The sequence below is a fragment of the Rhamphochromis sp. 'chilingali' genome (assembly GCF_963969265.1).
Source record: "Rhamphochromis sp. 'chilingali' genome assembly, chromosome: 11".
NCBI lineage: Eukaryota > Metazoa > Chordata > Actinopteri > Cichliformes > Cichlidae > Rhamphochromis > Rhamphochromis sp. 'chilingali'.
Window position 1 is genome coordinate 8,097,260 of NC_137938.1, and position 17,193 is coordinate 8,114,452.

General features: G+C 42.7%; 1 protein-coding gene across 17 annotated transcripts in view; it reads right to left on the reverse strand.

The window, feature by feature from the left end:
- Positions 1–5,797: 5,797 nt before the first annotated feature.
- The window catches only part of ubr5 (ubiquitin protein ligase E3 component n-recognin 5), a 33,529-nt gene continuing 22,133 nt past the window's right edge, over positions 5,798–17,193 (reverse strand). For 2 of the 17 annotated variants that reach the window (XM_080897118.1, XM_080897107.1), the window contains exons 35-59: positions 17,010–17,133; positions 16,686–16,797; positions 16,476–16,607; positions 16,088–16,120; positions 13,828–14,085; positions 13,474–13,742; positions 13,023–13,234; positions 12,685–12,930; positions 11,703–11,776; positions 11,416–11,588; positions 10,989–11,138; positions 10,443–10,660; positions 10,023–10,143; positions 9,352–9,724; positions 9,078–9,165; positions 8,854–8,998; positions 8,585–8,715; positions 8,356–8,416; positions 7,967–8,148; positions 7,753–7,837; positions 7,499–7,654; positions 7,179–7,292; positions 6,932–7,076; positions 6,740–6,825; positions 5,798–6,560 (exon numbers count right to left, since the gene is read on the reverse strand). In XM_080897118.1, the coding sequence (XP_080753244.1) occupies positions 6,348–6,560; positions 6,740–6,825; positions 6,932–7,076; positions 7,179–7,292; positions 7,499–7,654; positions 7,753–7,837; positions 7,967–8,148; positions 8,356–8,416; positions 8,585–8,715; positions 8,854–8,998; positions 9,078–9,165; positions 9,352–9,724; positions 10,023–10,143; positions 10,443–10,660; positions 10,989–11,138; positions 11,416–11,588; positions 11,703–11,776; positions 12,685–12,930; positions 13,023–13,234; positions 13,474–13,742; positions 13,828–14,085; positions 16,088–16,120; positions 16,476–16,607; positions 16,686–16,797; positions 17,010–17,133 (3,901 nt within the window). In that variant the 3' untranslated portion in view covers positions 5,798–6,347. The remainder of the gene's footprint in view (positions 6,561–6,739; positions 6,826–6,931; positions 7,077–7,178; positions 7,293–7,498; positions 7,655–7,752; positions 7,838–7,966; positions 8,149–8,355; positions 8,417–8,584; positions 8,716–8,853; positions 8,999–9,077; positions 9,166–9,351; positions 9,725–10,022; positions 10,144–10,442; positions 10,661–10,988; positions 11,139–11,415; positions 11,589–11,702; positions 11,777–12,684; positions 12,931–13,022; positions 13,235–13,473; positions 13,743–13,827; positions 14,086–16,087; positions 16,121–16,475; positions 16,608–16,685; positions 16,798–17,009; positions 17,134–17,193) is intronic. The other 15 variants (XM_080897108.1, XM_080897123.1, XM_080897121.1 and 12 more) reach the window with 15 other exon arrangements.

Genomic DNA, 17,193 nt, shown 5'->3' on the forward strand with positions numbered 1-17,193 from the left:
AAAGTCTCTGGTCAAATTAACAGCTCACGAGTTTTTATTTTTTATTTTTTTCCGCACATAAAATCATTGGAAGAAATAAAAAAAACGGGTTACGGTCCGTTGAAATAGGCAGGGCTACAACTTTCTCCATGCTGATTGGTCAAAATTCTTGATTCAAAAATGTTTCCAGTACGCCTTTAACACAGACCTGCCCCACCCCCCTTGTACAAAGATTATCAAAAGGACAAAAATTTTAATGAAAAACAACAACAACAACAACAAAGTAATAGAGGAAAAATGTTAAACAAAAATAAGTTAACCTTTGTTTAAAGTTTTTAATCTTTGAACAGAGGGGGGTGCCTTAGCTAGCACATCAACTGCCTGCCACCTACAATGCAGTTTTGAGATCTGTTCCCAGGTGCCTCAACCCCCACTCACATCTTGCATCAGGTGATCTCAATAGGTCACACGATAAGGCGACGCAAGGTCGCCTTGTCATGATAATGACCCGCACATTTTTTTCACATGAGCCAAGTGACTCCACTATTTGGTTTCATAACTGAAGCTTTTTGGATGACAGGTGAGATGTCTTCAAGAAAATTAAAGAAGTCCAGCCCCTTAGGCTACCATGACCTGGATGACTGAGAACCTACATAAACATATTGCATCAAATGTAAAACTTGCTGGAATGATGATGAATTTCATGACACAATCATAGAAAAAGAATCCCATTTATTATATTAGTATATATATATATATTAGGGCAGCACGGTGGCACGGTGGTTAGCACTGTTGCCGCACAGCAAGAAGGTCCTGAGTTCAATTCCACCATCAGGCCGGGGTCTTTCTGTGTGGAGTTTGCATGTTCTCCCCGTGTTTGCGTGGGTTCTCTCCGGGTACTCCGGCTTCCTCCCACCGTCCAAAGACATGCAGCTTGTGGGGATAGGTTAATTGATTAATCCAAATTGTCACTAGGTGTGAATGTGCGAGTGAATGTGAGTGTGAATGGTTGTCTGTCCCTGTGTGTTGGCCCTGCGACAGACTGGCGACCTGTCCAGGGTGTACCCCGCCTTTCGCCCTATGACAGCTGGGATAGGCTCCAGTGCCCCCCGCGACCCTGAAAAGGATAAGCGAATGGATGGATGGATGGATGGGTGCAACGATACTTGTATCGATATTGAACCGTTCGATACAGTGCTTTCGGTTCGGTATGCATATGTATCGAACAATACAAAATTTGTAATTTATTTTATCAACTTTCCTTCTGACGATGCTGTCTGTGTTGAGCGCTCAGTGAATCTGCGTTCGACTACTCCGCCTAGGCTGCACTGTCGAGCGCAGATCCACTGAGCGTTCAACACAGACAGACAGCATCGTCAGAAGGAAGAGCGCAGGGCAAACTAGCGAGACAGAAGTTAAGCTCTCCTTGCAACATGGCAAATTGAACCTCCCCCACCCTCATTCAGATCTGGCGTTTGGAATTATTTTGGTTTTCATGTGACGTATGACCCTGAAGGTAAGCGCGTCATGGACTAAAGTAAAACAGTATGTTGGATGTGCCACGCAATGCTCAATTACATGGGTGGGAGCTAGTGTGTTAGCGCAGTTAGCTCGTTAAGGTGTTGGCCATCTAGCCCCACGCAGGGGTAGCTCGTTAACGGAGATTTGCCGTGTTGTGGCGTTAACGTCATTTCAACGAGATTAACGCTGACAGCACTAGTGGGAACACAACGAATATGACTGCACATTTACACCGACATCATCCTAGTGCAAAGACAAGTGGAAGCAGACAAAAACAACAAGCATGCATGCTACAAACTTTACCCGAGTCATTTAGACAGCCGTTAGCACATGATTCTCCTTATGGGGATCTGATATGTTTAATATTGTGGCGAGCTCAGACAAGGAGGAGACGGAGGTATCGTTTGGTCTTGCTTCCCGTGAGCTAGCCAGGGAGCACAGCCGTTTATTGACATCTGCAGAAGAACACTGCCGCTAGCTAACTGCTCAGCGCGGCAACTGCACAGCAACAACAACAACACACAGAGCGCCCTCTGACTCCGGAAGGACACACCGTTGCAGCGAGAAGGCGTCACCCGTCACTATGGCAACATAAACAAAACATAACTGTACAAACAGAACCCCGAACAGCCCTGACCCGCTACATAGCCCCCACCTAAGGGGTCAGTCATCCCCGACGACCCCATTACCCCACACAAAGTCCTGCAAATGTCCAGGTGCCTTCTTTTGGCGCACCGGCTGGTCACGACCGGCGGGGGAAAAGTCACTCGGGTCAGAACATGGGGTGCCACCATCATCCCACTTCTGACACCAATGTGGCGAGCTCAGACAAGGAGGAGACGGAGGTGTCGTTTGGTCTTGCTTCCCGTGAGCTAGCCAGGGAGCACAGCCGTTTATTGACATCTGCAGAAGAACACTGCCGCTAGCTAACTGCTCAGCGCGGCAACCGCACAGCAACAACAACAACAACACACAGGGCGCCCTCTGACCCCGAAGGACACACCGTCGCAGCGAGAGGGCGTCACCCGTCACTATGGCAACATAAACAAAACATAACTGTACAAACAGAACCCCGAACAGCCCTGACCCGCTACAATATGCTGCTGGGAATATAGCCCAGAAGAAGCGTATAGTATAGCTTTTATTTTGGAAAGAGCCATTTCTCTGTAATAAACTCTCTTTTCCAAAGATGAGTGATTCAATCAGATACAGGGCTCGCAAAATCGCTAGCCCGACGTCCCGGGGCTAGCGATTTTTCCAGTCGGGCTACCAAAATCTATCTCTGCCCTGCCCGTCGGGCTATTGTAGGAAGGAAAAATATATGCCAATGCTTTTGCATTCTTTCAGAAATGTAGCTGGGTAATTATGTCATTGGCATCGGTGAGCCACTGTCAATATGTGACATATTGAAATCGCGTTTGAATTTGCGCTTGTTTTTTGCTTTCACTTTGCAATCGCGCGAACTGTGTATAGAGAGCGACAGTACTGATTGGTGAGTGATGATAATTTGCGCACCAATTCCTCTGACATCGTCTTATCAATCGTTAGCTTACTATGCAAACATGACAAGTGAAATCTCCCGCAGCAAGCTTAAACATGTGAGAGGTTGATTGAGCAGAGAATCGCTGACCGTTATGTGTGTGTATGTAAAAGCAGCAGGATATATATTTTAGTTCTGCTGAGCCAAATAAGACAGGTCAGGGTGAAGAAGTGACAGCCAAAGAAAAGCTTACCACAAAACGGAAAAGTTATGACAAATCAGACTATAAGGCAAAAAGAAAGTGCAGCTTTATGGTTTCATGGACAAAAGAATTTCTGTGGCTGCAATATGACGAGCTAAATAACCAGGGCTGCACATAAGTGGTCCGCAGGTGCGCATTCGCTGTCAAAATAAAAAACGCGCACAAGATATGAAGTTGCAACGCGTGTTTGCATACATAAGATTTTCTGGAGGAGGACAGACATTTGTTTAGAACTCTTAAAGATGTCGAAGAAGCTCCTTTAAGCAATTACTTTGGTGTTCCTCTACCTCCAAAGAAATGTCAGAAGGAGTCCGAACCACAAAAGAAGCATGTATTCTCAGAAAAGTGGTTGCAGGAGGTGAGCTGGCTTCAAACAAATGATGAACGCACAGAGATGTGGTGCGGAATGTGCCGTGAAAATCCCACTCTAGCGGACAAAAACAGTGCTTTTTATATGGACGCAAACGCGCGTTGCAACTTCTTATCTGGTGCGCGTCTTTTATTTTGACAGCGAATGCGCACATGCGGACCACTTATGTGCACCCGTGTAAATAACATAATGTTCTGCCGGGTGTGTTGTTGGTTTTCTCTCGATTTCTGAGTCGACAAGCGCCTTTGTTACTGGGACCAGTCATTTTAAGAAAGGCCCCCATTAGAACCCATGAGAAATGCAAGAAATGCATTATTGCTCAGTCTGCAATATCTTTCCCAGAACAAACACCAACTGCAAATAACATACTAAAAATAAACCTGAAAAATCTGTTTAGAACAGCGTACTATGTTGCAAAGAGTGAACTACCACTGGCAAAATTTAGCAGTCTTTGCAAACTTCAAAAAGCAAATGGCCTCGATCTTGGTTCCACTTGTCTCTTACCCGTGACTTCAGCGGAAATTTCAAAGTCAGGATCTGACACAGACTGATTCATGTCCTACAGTTCTTACAAGTTCATAGAAATTTCTGTTCAATTAGAACCAAGTATTTGAGTTGATGATTGTAATTTTTATACAATGTTGTAATTTGTTTTTCAACATTTTTTTGATTAATGTTTTGTTTCCTTTACAATATTATACTTTAATGTATAATATTGTAAAGGAAACAAAACAGGAAACAAAACATCAATCAAAAAATTGCTCTCTTTTTTTATTCGGGCTACTTACATTTATTTTGGGCTACCAAAAACTGAAGAGTCCCTGCCCGAAGGGCTACCAGGGATTTTGAAATTTTGAGAGCCCTGAGATATATTTATTTTTTTAATTACTTTTGTTTCAGCAACATTAAATTTAAAAACTGTACTTTTGAGTTAAAATATATATTTATAATTTTAATAAATGACAAATTAAAAAGGCATGAACATTTTTTTTGTATCGAAAAAATATCGAACCGTGACACCAAAGTATCGAACCGAACCGAACCGTGAATTTTGTGTATCGTTGCACCCCTAATATATAGCTATAATATATATAAACTGGTATGTATTACAGGTATTAACACACCATTCTGCAGCTCTGTGCAGCTGGACAAATACATAGTGGATGAGATTGAGAGCTCCACTGCTGGCTCCAACAAATGAGTTCACAGAGGCCAAGAGCAGATTCATCCACCTGATGGTAAAGAGGCCCAGTAAAACCAGTGACTGAGGAAGGTTTTTTGGTTTTTGTCCCACAGGAGCTGACTGGAGGGTAAGTAGTTGGATTAGCTGCACCTGAACCTGAAGTCGCTCACATTCACACTTACTGCCTGGTTGAACTGGCGTATGTTATTGTGTTGTAGATAACTGCACATTCCTTTTTAATGACATTTTTGCAAGTGAATATATCCGTTATCCCTCCTGTTGTCTTACAAGCTTGTCTTCCAAGCAGTTTCTGGATGGATGCAAACTGCATTTCTTTGCTTTGAACTTGTGACATGTGCAATGAAAATAAAGTTCAATTCTATTCTATTCATACCTTGTCACAAAAAGAAAGGAAGAACACTACAAGGATTTTGTACGATTTTTCTGTATATATTTTTGAATCCATGGGTGGGGAATTCCAGGCCTCTAGGGCAGGTGTCCTGTAGGTTTTAGATCTCACCCTGGGTCAACACACCCGAATCAAATGATTAGTTCATTACCAGGCCTCTGGAGAACTTCGAGACATGTTGAGGAGGTAATTTCAGAATCAGAATACTTTATTAATCCCGAAGGAAATTAGCCAGTAATTCAGCTGTGTTGGATCCAGGACACGTCTAAAACCTACAGGACACAGGCCCTTGAGGCCTGCAGTTGGACACTTGTGGAATATACAACTTTGACACTTTGTGTTTGCTCTTCTCAGGTCAAAGCCCTGAGAAGAGCATGCTAAGTTTAATAATTCAACATTATAACGCATGCGATAAATTTTGTGTTTAAATTTTTTGCTGGTGTTATTTACTCTTTATATTCCTATACTTATTGTGTACACCCCTTGGTTTGTAAGCTCATCAATCTATTAACTACTACTAATAAAATGTATTACCTGGTAGTCTATTGAAATAAGTAGTAACATAACTAGAGACCACACACAAACAATGACAATGTATTTGCATCCAAGTTTATTTTGAAATTCCCTACTCCCCCTGTACAAGAAAAAATGACTTTCCACAAAGGCAGCAGTGAACTGTCAGTGATAGTACGTTTCTAGGGAAGGAAAAGAACAAAACAAAACAAAAAAAAACTTATAGTCACAGTGTGTCTTAAATATTTCTACTGCTGTCATCTTTGGCTGGGTTTTCGGCAGACAGCTTTTCTGTCAAGCCAAATTCCTGGGAAGCAAAGGTTTAAGCCAATAGAGCAGAGCTGTGGGCTTTACATTTTACAGTGCCAATGCAGGAATGTTCTGGACCGTATACCTCTTCTTCATTAACACAAAAGAAAAATAAACAATTAAAACTGAAATAAAAATAACAAGCTGTTTGTGTTCACAACACAAACATATTACCGCCCGGGGAGATGGCGACAGTATGTCGAATTTCATAAAATCGTTTAGACAAAAAATAAATCTACAAAAATGGAGCTAGGTAAATATTACACAACAGTAAACATGTTTTTCTTCTTTTCCTTTTTTAAACTCTTCTTTGTTGAACTTCTACACAAAACCAAAATTCTTGGTCTTAATGGCTAGCAGGAGTTTCTGTTTGAGTATCTGTTTTGAAGAGTAGAGTGGCACGTAGAGACGGGAGATGCAGGTGTTGGCTGTGGGGAGGTGCTGGTCGTCTGGAGGCCGGATCGTGATGGAAGGCATCGGCTGGAAGCCCTCCTCGCTGGCTGGCAAAGATGGGCTGGAGGTCCAGAAGTACACCTGAGGAGTACACAAACGACTTTTTTAATCCCGTGTCTGATACACAGGAAACCAAGTACTTGTACACCGAGGCTTTTTAATTTAAGACTGGTGTCTGATCAGTACCCTGTATCAGCAGATACCCACAGCCAAGGTATGGAAAAAGAAAGAATTCCTAATTATGATGGGAGCAGACTTACCAGATCTTGTCTCTCAGTCATGCTCATCTTCTCCACTATGGACCAAAACCAGCGTTTAAACTGGAGAAGTTTGTCTGCATTTTCCCCTGTTGAATGAAGAAGTCTTGAGTCAGTATATGACAGTCAAATGTACAATAGTAAATCCTTTACTGATTAAGATGGACATAAAGCGATGTAGACAGATCAACATACCAGACTCATCGTTGAAGGAGGTGAAGCTAATAAGCATCTGGACATTGACTTCTCCACAGCCGTTGACCAGCAGCCTGAAGTCTTCAGCTGTCAAGTCCTCTAAGGCGTTCTTGGGCAGTACATCGAGCAAGCCCTTCCTCATTGCCTATGAAAGACAGCCGGTGTGAATACACATTTTGATAAATGACAAAGCATTGATCTGCATTCACACAATTTAAGGTTCGGTAAAATTGCCGTTTATACTTACATGAAGCGGCTGCTCAGCAACCACCAGCATTCTGTGCTCTGCGTACCTCCTCACATATTCGTAAACATTGAGGGGAGTTACTGGCATGTTGACCCCTCCAGACAGGAGCTCAACCTGAACAAGGCAGAATGAGATATAAGCTTCACTTAAGTCACCACCTGCACATTAGTTAATTTAACTTGAAGAGAATTTTCAGATGTGCTGCCGCGTTTTTCACCTTGCATCACATACACATTTGCCAGCGCTGTTTTTCCATCTTAACAGGACAAGTGACATCTGATACTGCTCAAGTTTGACACTTAGACAACCAAGTCCATTACCTGTCCAGCTCCTTCCTCTTTGCAGAGATCAATGGCGAAAGCCAAATCCATGGCAGCAAACACTGCTTCGGCTTCACCAGCCTGTGAATGGCGGATTAGCTGCCGCAGGCTCTCATACATAACCGGGTCAAAGAACGCAAAGTCGTGCCAGTTCACCTGCAGTAAAAGAATAGTTAGCAATTGAATTATTTAAGAACCAAGCATTATGCAGCAGGTGCATTTTTTTTTTTTTAAAAGGCATATTTTCTACTTACCTTCCTACCCAGCAGCACCTTGATGACATGTCTGTTCAGTGTGATTGGACAGAGTTCATTCTGCAGCAGACATAAGCCCAGTATTCTGCACAGAGAAATACATTGTTTCATACTCTGCTAAGGACACAGCTGATTTCACAAAACATTTTCCTTCTTGAATTTCATTTTTATCCAACCGAACATCATGTAAATCTTTGATTTTTTTTATTATTACCTTCCAATATTACGGAAGCAGTTGAGTCTGGCCTCTGTATTTTTGCCGGGTCTAGGGGAGTAGAAGCCTCGTTTGCCAGGCTGGTAGAAGAGAGGAGCGTTGTCGTCACCGTCATCTGGGTCGTCCAGCTCCATGTCAACCACACTGCGTGTTGAACCGTGACGTTTGCGGTTCTCCTGCTGCTAAAAATGATTGAACGGAGGAGGGGGGCAGTGTTTATAACAACTTCGTATTAGGATGATCTGTGTTGTGCAAGTGTTTCTGTTAAGTGTCAAAGTCATTTTAGTGTGTCGTGGTTTAGCACACTTTGCTAAAATATGGCTAAAACATTTTTAGAAAACAAGAAACTAGTTAACAAATAATGGAAACAGGTTATATATTTTGTTCACTTGTGATTTCTCTGGAGCCTCTGGGAGACCGAGGTCCAGAATACTGTCAGCTCCATTTTCCCTGGGAAAGATAAACAGAATATAGTTAGTTTGCTAAATGGCACCGAGTATGAATATGAAAAAAAATACTGTTCTTAATGGATGTATATTCATTAACAGGTACTTTTTTTGCCAGCTAAATGAGCACTTTATTGTCAGAGGCACCCGTGGTGTTGGTGATTTGTCTTACCTTCCATGTGCAATAAGTAGCTCCATGGCCTCTTCTACTCTGGCTCTCAAAGAATCCTCACTAGCTAGCAGCAGCAACAGCTGGGCAGGAGACAGCTCCAGCAACATGCCGGTGATTTTACTGGCGAAAGCCTAAAGACACAAACACAACTCCCCTCAGTATGATCAAGGAAAAATTATAAATGCAGACAAGGAAGCAAAACATTATGGATCACTCAAGTTCCCTGTCTTAATGAAAGAAAACAAACAGATATGCTGATGGTTTATTACCGGCTGCATTGCATGGACTCGTGGATAGAGCCTTTCACCCAGGGCTTGTCTGTGTGCAGGCAGAGGGTCAGGCTCATCACTGGGGTTTCCCTCTGATGACGGCCTGAAAGGCCTGGTGTCTATGGACAGCTGCCTCCTAGAGTCTCTGTTAACATACAAACAGGTTAGCAGACATTTTCTCTAAATATAAAGAAAGGTCATATAGGCTACCAAATAGAGTTTACCTGTCTCGGTCTCTCCGAGATCCTGCTCGAAGCCCACCACTTCTCCTCTCCCTCTCCCGGTCTCTGTTCCTGAGACGCTGCATTAGATCTGCACAAACAAATCGACCAGGGCAAGTTCATTTGTGTTGAAAATATTTTTTGTCAAGTATCTTATATTGTTGCTACTTTAATGATTTCTTCCATCATCACAAAAACAAAAAGCAAACATTTATTGTAATAATGAACACAAATGTCATAATATGCAGTATGCAGTAGTTTCTATGTATTGTCATACTTGAATTGTAATCGTGATGACACGTACTGCTGGCCTGCATGCCCTTGCTGACGCTCTGAACACAGTCCAGGTTGGGCAGCTTTTCATTGGAAAGGAGGGCCAGAGCGATGGCCGTGTAGAAGCTGCGGGCCACGCCACTGCCCTCTCCAGGCTCATCTTTGAAAGTCACTTTCACCCGGTGTACCGCCATGGGTGTGGTTGTACAACGCCTGCCAAAGTGTGTGTTTAGCTGACGCATAGTCTGTTGTATTAGCTGGTCTCGATCACGGTCCACTTCCAGCGCCAGGTCACGGGACTGCAGGTTCCTCAACTTCTCCATCTCTCGACGGAACTTGGATTCCTTCACCTCAAAGCCGCCAAGCTCTGTGAGGATCTGGTTCAAAACAATGAGGGAACAACAACACGGTCAGTTAAAGCTACATTAAGTTTCATATGCTATATAAATACAGGCCATTTACCATTTACCATAGCAGCAGAGGAGTGTTTTAATTTCAAAGTCTGTATGATTCATTCTGGCTACTCATGGCTCATCGCCTCACACAAGCTGATTTTACTCTAAGCAGCATTTCATTTAAGAAGCCATCAAGTACAAAAACGTACAGGGACGAACTCCATTTAAGTATTGAAGTATATGTTGAAGGCATGTTAAAAAAAAATAAAATATTTTTTACCGATCCAGGCTCAGCTCCAACATCCTCCATGAAGACACGACCAAAAAGCTCCAGTGAGAGGCGCCAGCGGCCCAGCAGCATGTCGTGTGAGATCATCATCCCCATAAAACTGCAGTGAGGTCTGGACAGAGGACACAATAAACACTATTTTAAACTTTTCCTCATCTTCATAAACTCTTTATCTATAATTACATTTTCTGTGTTTGAGAGCAACAGACAGTTTTCACAGCAACCATTCTGACTGGGAAACAGGAAGAGGTTACATGTGCTAATAATGAAGGTTCTAATTAATGCGAGTACAGAGGCTTAATTAATGGGATGACAAACATCTATAGGTGATACCATTTCATATCAAGCTGCTGAGATCAAGGTCAGTCCTCTCTGCAAAAATCAGCCCCACTAAATGCAATGACTGGTTACCTGAACGATGGGAGAGGAGGGCCATCACTCTCAGTGAGGCCAATCTCAGCAAGCAGGCTGCTCTTTAGCTGGGCAGCAAGGTCGTGGGGTGATGGGCCAGGTTTGGAAGCCTCCAGCTCCTGCTCTGCCAGCGACTGGTTCTCGGTGCTCCGCTGGCCTGTCTCCATGCTCATCACATTCTTCAGGTTAGCTGAGTAAGACATCTTAGTGGGCAGGATCTGTTTGAGCAGGAGTCAGAAGTGTCGTTTAGTAATGTGAACAAGTGAACTTCTAAAGATGATAGCAGTGTGGCCACAACAGAATGGAAATGGGACACCGAATACAAACTGTGCTCCAATATCCACACTCGTATGAACACAAGAACACGACCCAACCTACCTGTCCTTTCATAAATCAAATAGCACGAAGAGATAATGAATCCTTAATAGTCAAGTTATTTTAACTGGGAAAATGCTGCAGTACTTTATTATTTCAGGGAGATTTGTTATGCATGGATATTAGAACACAACTACCAGCGTGATAGCACGGTGTAGAGGAGTGGTATACCTGAGAGGGGGAGGGTAGAGAGGAGCCCATGTTTACCTCCAGGCAGTTCCTGTCCATGGTTGCCTCAGCCAGGCCTTTGGTTGCCATGTAAGAGGAAGAGTACAGGCCCTGAGAGGGACGACCAAACAGATCTTCCTTTCTGGCATTGGGCTGTTGAAGAAGAAGCAAAATGTATTTAAAATCACAAAGGCTGACTTGCCATTCTATAATGTAAAGACAGCTAAATGTAACAGTTCAAGTGTTTTACATTCTCTAAATAGTGCTGTGATTTTCTTTGCTGCCAAATATCTCTGGCATGTAGTGATACTTGAAGGAGTTCGCACAGAAAACAAGATGAATAAAAATGCAATGCCACAAAGCTGAGATGACTCATAAAAAATACTTAGTATGACACGTAAGGAGGTTGAACATCAGCAGCAAATCTAACCTGCAGGAGGTGGGGCTGGTCTGCCAGAGGGATGGCCTCAGCCAGAGGAACATCGAAGGGATTTGGTGGGATGCACCCCAGGAAAGTCATCGAGTCAGAGCGACGGAAGAAGGGGTGGTTCTGACCCGTCTCAGCTGGAACTGGGTCCTCATCCTTGTCCTGCAGTGTTGAACCTGAAGTGAAAAAGAAACACAGCAGATCTTAAAACAACTATGTAGTTCTTTGATATTTATTATGGACTGACTATAGTTTAGTTGTCATTTAGTCGTTTTATTTTTTTGCCTTACTCTGATTGGTGTCCTCATCATTCTCATGCTCAGAATCTTCATTGTCCAACCCAAGCTCCAAAATCTCTCGATTCCTACAAGTGAAAGTTACGGAGGATAAACATCGTGTTAAGACTCACATTTATTCTGAAGGCCCATAAAACAAATGTAATTACCCCCCTGTTGTTTGAATGAACTGTATTTTTTGCTCCTAACAGCAGTTTATTTAGATAAGCTTTCACATAGGATGTGGCACGCACGCGCTGTGCTCTAAAAAACTTTGATTTCTATTGCTTGCGTGCAATGGTTTCTTGCTGCGCTGAGCAATCGTGCGACCAGTAGAAACAAAGCCTACAGCTGCACTAAGTTCAACCAAACGATGAGCGAAAACATTCCATGCGTGTCCAAGTTCGGTGAACTTTTTGACACAAGCTTACATGCATATACAGGGACCTCCAGAGCCCTTAAGCCATTCAACGGTTCTGTGGACCTCAGGAGAAACGCAATGTTGTGGAAACAACACAATCTTCACTAATCGGGATAATTAAAAGCTTTCTTTATGAATGTGCAATACATTTTTTTTAATTAAACATTTTAACATTATACAACACAAACTCTCAGAGGGGATGTCAGAGACGTGCATGTTTTTAAATGACAGGGAGCAGGTGCATCTAATACACGTAGAGTGGCTGCAAAAAAAATTACGTATAAGCAGAGCGGAGCAGCCAGTGCAACACAAAATTTGTGTCCTTCGCTCTACCTAGTGGTCAGTGCAGCACATGCTGTGTCCATAACCTAGCTAATTAGCATCACTTAGGTTTATTTCAGCTGATTTTGCTACAAGTTACTGAAAGTCACACTGAAGCTAGTCTCTTTTAGTGTGGATCCTGTGAACTGTTTAATTAAATATTAAAACATTTACTGTCTTATGATTTAATAAACAAAGTATGCAGCCTCTGTGTAAATCCTGAATTGGCATTTTCTACTATTTTTCATCATTTACCTCTTTCTATCCATCTGTGGCGTGTCCAGGGTGGTCTGCTGATTCATGGCTTTAATCCAGTAGATGAGAGCCTGGAAAACGTAAGCCACATGCTTCAGCGAGCACACGTCCAGCACCGGAAGCACATCAGAGTGCTCATCATTGTGGGAGCGCATCAGTGACAGGGCGTAGTTCAGGAAGTCACCACGTGCAGACATCATTCCTTGACGAGCCGTTAGCAGTGTGGCTGCCCTCCTAAAACAAATACTAAATTAAGTGTGGGAAGCAATCATTTGTTTGCATCATGTAAGAGTAAGAGTTCAATTAATTCATTGACCACATTAAGTGAAAAAGCTTACCTGCGTCCTTCCAGAGTGCGGAGGCTGGCCTCCTCTCGAGCAGTCATGCGCTCCCTACGAGCTGAGTGCTGGGAGGCATGGAGCGGGTGACTGGGGTGACCGGGATCTCCAGCAGATGACAGGGCTGAGCCGTATCGCAGCTGAGCCTCAGTGGAATCCATGATGGACACCATCCAGTTCCAGGTGGGAATTAACTTTTCTTCTACATAGTTCTGGTTCACACAACAAACATTTCACTCTTTGCTCACATAATCAGCTTGATTCCAAATTTTGTTTTGCATTCCTTTTAAAAAGCACTAAATAGTATTTGTGGTAGGGTTGAATATTCTATAGTTATGCGTTATGTAAACTATTGCTCTTAGCATTGCACTGTTAATAGTGGAGAATAATCAACATGAACTCCTGCTGAAAACACATAATGCAGATCTTAAAAGACTCCAAGCCATTATACCTGCAGGTTGACAGCATCCTGGTAGGTGAGCTTGACAGCAGCAGGATACTGGGAGTAGACAAGATGGTTATATTTGGGAATCAGACTCATGAGGTCTGAGATCTGCCTGATGACAATGCTGTAGGCGCGGGCGAGACTGCTGGCAGACGTCAGGTAGCTGCTGGAGTTGCTGGCCTCCAAAGCTGCCGCCGCTGCAGCGGCACTAGAGCTGATTGCACTTGAACGCCGCAGGTTAGTGGGGTCAATATATATCAGGCCCGTGGAGCTTGCTGTGGAGGGGGGAGGGGAAATGTTAGTTCTGAGACAGTTTAAATTTTAAATTAAAACTGCAGAAGCAGGTGGACATTTGCTGACCGGCTGGTGTTGAGGTGCTGGAGGGAGCGCTTCCCGGTGCCCTTTGGCTGGGGGTGTTTCTCACAGCCCACTGCATGGAGCGAGGAGCCTGAGCTGCACTGTTAGCATGTGACGCATTAGTTGTCCTTTCCAGAGGCTCATCCAGCAGAAACGTCTCCTGGTCAACATCGTCACTTTGGCTGCTGCTGCTGTCTGAGTCACTGGAGTCATTGGACTGAGAGTCATCCTCTGAAAAGAAGGCAGGGACACTGCTGGCACCTTTAAAGTAGGGATGAAGAAAAAAAATAAAGAAGACCAGTTTAATGTTCTCGTATTCAATTTGACCTACCAGTCTTTCGCTTTCACATCAGACTTATCCAAGCAGGAGTGCGGGTTAGTGAATCACACCACTACAAGGCAAAACACCACCAATACGAAACTGGACACACTGAAACACCGAGTGAGAACAAAACTGGACACTCTGGTGTTCAGCTTGTGCTAAATCATACATGGTTTCATTTTCTAAATATTTTCAAGTAAAAAAAAAAAAAAAACTATTCAAAGAGAAAGAACATCAATCTCTAACTTGACAGAATAATCTACAAGAAAGTTTAACATCATCGTTAGTAGCAAATACACTCTTTAGATGACCAAGCAGGAAAAAACCCACACCACTTGGAAAAGCTACAAGTTGATTAGTGTGTTATTTGGATAAAAGACCAACAAAGCTACACTTGTGATGAGGCATTAGTTAAAAACGGCAGACAACAACAGAGAAATGTGAGAAGGGGACGGACTGAAGGAACTCTCAGCAGGAAACTGTGTATGCACTAGAGCTGGGCGATAGAACGATAACGATATGTATCGCGATATAACTTTTACTCGATAGAGAAATTAAGCTATTGCGATAGACCTCGCTGCTCTTGTCCTCAAAAAAAAAAAAAAAAAAAAAAAAAGGTCAGCCAATCCAAATTAAGTAGCGCAGAGCCGAACCAATCACAGCCGCAGCGTCACGTCGCGTGACTTGTTACATACAGCACAAGTGCCAAGCCGCACGTGTGTTTGTTTGGGAGGCAGCCAGCGCATAATGGAGGAAATGAGTGTGCCGACTAGAAAAAATCAACCGAGCGTGACCGAAGAGAAAACAGATGATGGTTCCAATGCCGGAGAGATTGTCGAACGGAAGAGCCATAGAAGTTCCGTAGTGTGAAGGTATTTCGGCTATTTCAAGTCTGACAAAAAACAGAGTAGCGTGCACTGTAAATTGTGCCGAAAGCAAGTCTGGAAATACAATAAACTGGTGCATGCGTCACACTGTGCGCCACGTTATTGTTTCGGTGAAATGAATTTCTACAATACTGTTACTGTTAATTCTACTCTCTGCAGTGTTTAAATGCTTACATATACACACAGTTACTGTCCCTCCACACATACGACTCGGTTCTGCTTCTATGCCCCAGCTTTGTTTACTTTTTCCCACCGAGGCTTCTAGACTTCTGATTGGCCAGCATTTCTGCACGGTTAGGAATCTAGCGCCACCTGCTGCTTTGGCATGTTCATAGCAGCATTTTCCTTCATTTCTGCCTTTATGTGTGGACGGGATTATTTTTTAAAACGAAAACGGAAAATCTCCGTTTTCAAAAATACCCGTGTACGTGTGGACGTAGCCTCAGTCTCTGACTGGAAGCGCTAATTCGTCATTCGGCTTTTGTCAGACTAAAGTAACTGTTAAAACTGTTTGAAAAGCTAAGCTATACAACAAGGAGAGATTGAGAATTTCCTTTTAGTTCTCAGTTTATTTGATACTGACAAAAGTTAGTTTTGTCTGTTCTTCTGTAAAACAAACTAAGATTTATTTTTAGAATTAATATTTTGTTTCTAAGTGGAATTGACAATTTAGTCTGTTTTGTTTGTTCTATTTTGAAACTTAAACGCTTTAGCGGCTGCCTTTTGTGTAGTTTGCAATATTTGCCTTTATCTATCTGAAAAAGTCTCATGTTCCTTAAGTACATCTACCCTGTTGAACTTATTATGGGAAATAAATATTTAAATAAAAACAAGCTGCTGATTATTTCACATTTTACTTGTGAGCAACGTCACATTTAAATCTTACAAATATAGTTATTTGGCTTATATCGTGATAGATATCGTTATCGCCTGAAATGAAAAAAACATATCGTGATATGAAAAAATCTCATATCGCCCAGCTCTAGTATGCACTTTGCAAATTCACTCTTGCCCTGATATCTGTATATGCATTAAAGTAAAGAGGAGCTCATACCAAAAATAGGAAATGCCAAGGACACCCTACTGCCTGCAAATGAAATACATTTGGTATTCAGCCAGGGACCACTTTTCCTTCTCTGCTGTATCATTATCTCTCCAAATATAAAATCCCCACAATCCACAACGCTGACTGTCGAGCATTGTGACTCTGACTGATTTACAAACAAAATTTATTTTTGCAAGCGATTAGACCAAATTAGACCGATTCAACACAAAAATGGTTACGATTTCAGTCAAAGGGAGTGACAGTTTAAAAAAAAAAAAAAAGAAAGAAAGAAAAAAGGGCGGGGGTCATAAAACATTGAGATTTTCAGGGGGTTTTTTTTAACGCAATTAAGGTATTAGGTAAAAGGTGATGGTTTACATAAAAGCAGTTGACTAACCTGCTTCAGAACCAGCAGTAGCTGCTGTAACAACGCTCCTGCGACCGCTGGCGTTGTCCTGATTGCTGTGGTTGCTTTCGCTGTCGCTCTCCGTTTCAGCTGCTGCCAACAGGTCCAACTCCATGTCACTTCCTAGAAAACAGACATGACCCCATCCTAAACTCATCTGACTTTGATTCATAAAGATGAACAACTCCAACTATATCTTACCATCCTCATCGTGCTCATCGTGCTGGCCTTCTGCTTCAGCATTTTCCTCTCCCTGCTCTTCCTGGTCGTCGTGATGGTCTTCCTCCCCAGCTACACCCTCTACAACTTCAACCTGTTAGACACACAACAGATTGTCAAATAAAAAAAACTTTGTGGCAAGACATACCTGAAATTCTACAGTAACAGGAGGACAGAAAAAAAATACAAATATGAATAGAGTAAGCTTGTGGGCTTTAGCCTCAGAAACAGTAACCAACATGCAGTGCACACATGCACATCCAGAATTCATTATGGCTCTAATGATTTAATAATGAGGCTCCCCACCTCTTCCACATCTGCTGATACAATGTCATCCTGCTCCTCATCTCTTCCTCTGACAGGCTGAGACTGGCTGCTGCGCCGGGGCTGAGGGTTCCTGATGATATAAGAGGCAGCTGTCTGGCTGGAGCTGGAAATGTTAAACACAAGCTCATTAAATGAAATAAATAAGGAAAAAAAAAAAAGGAGA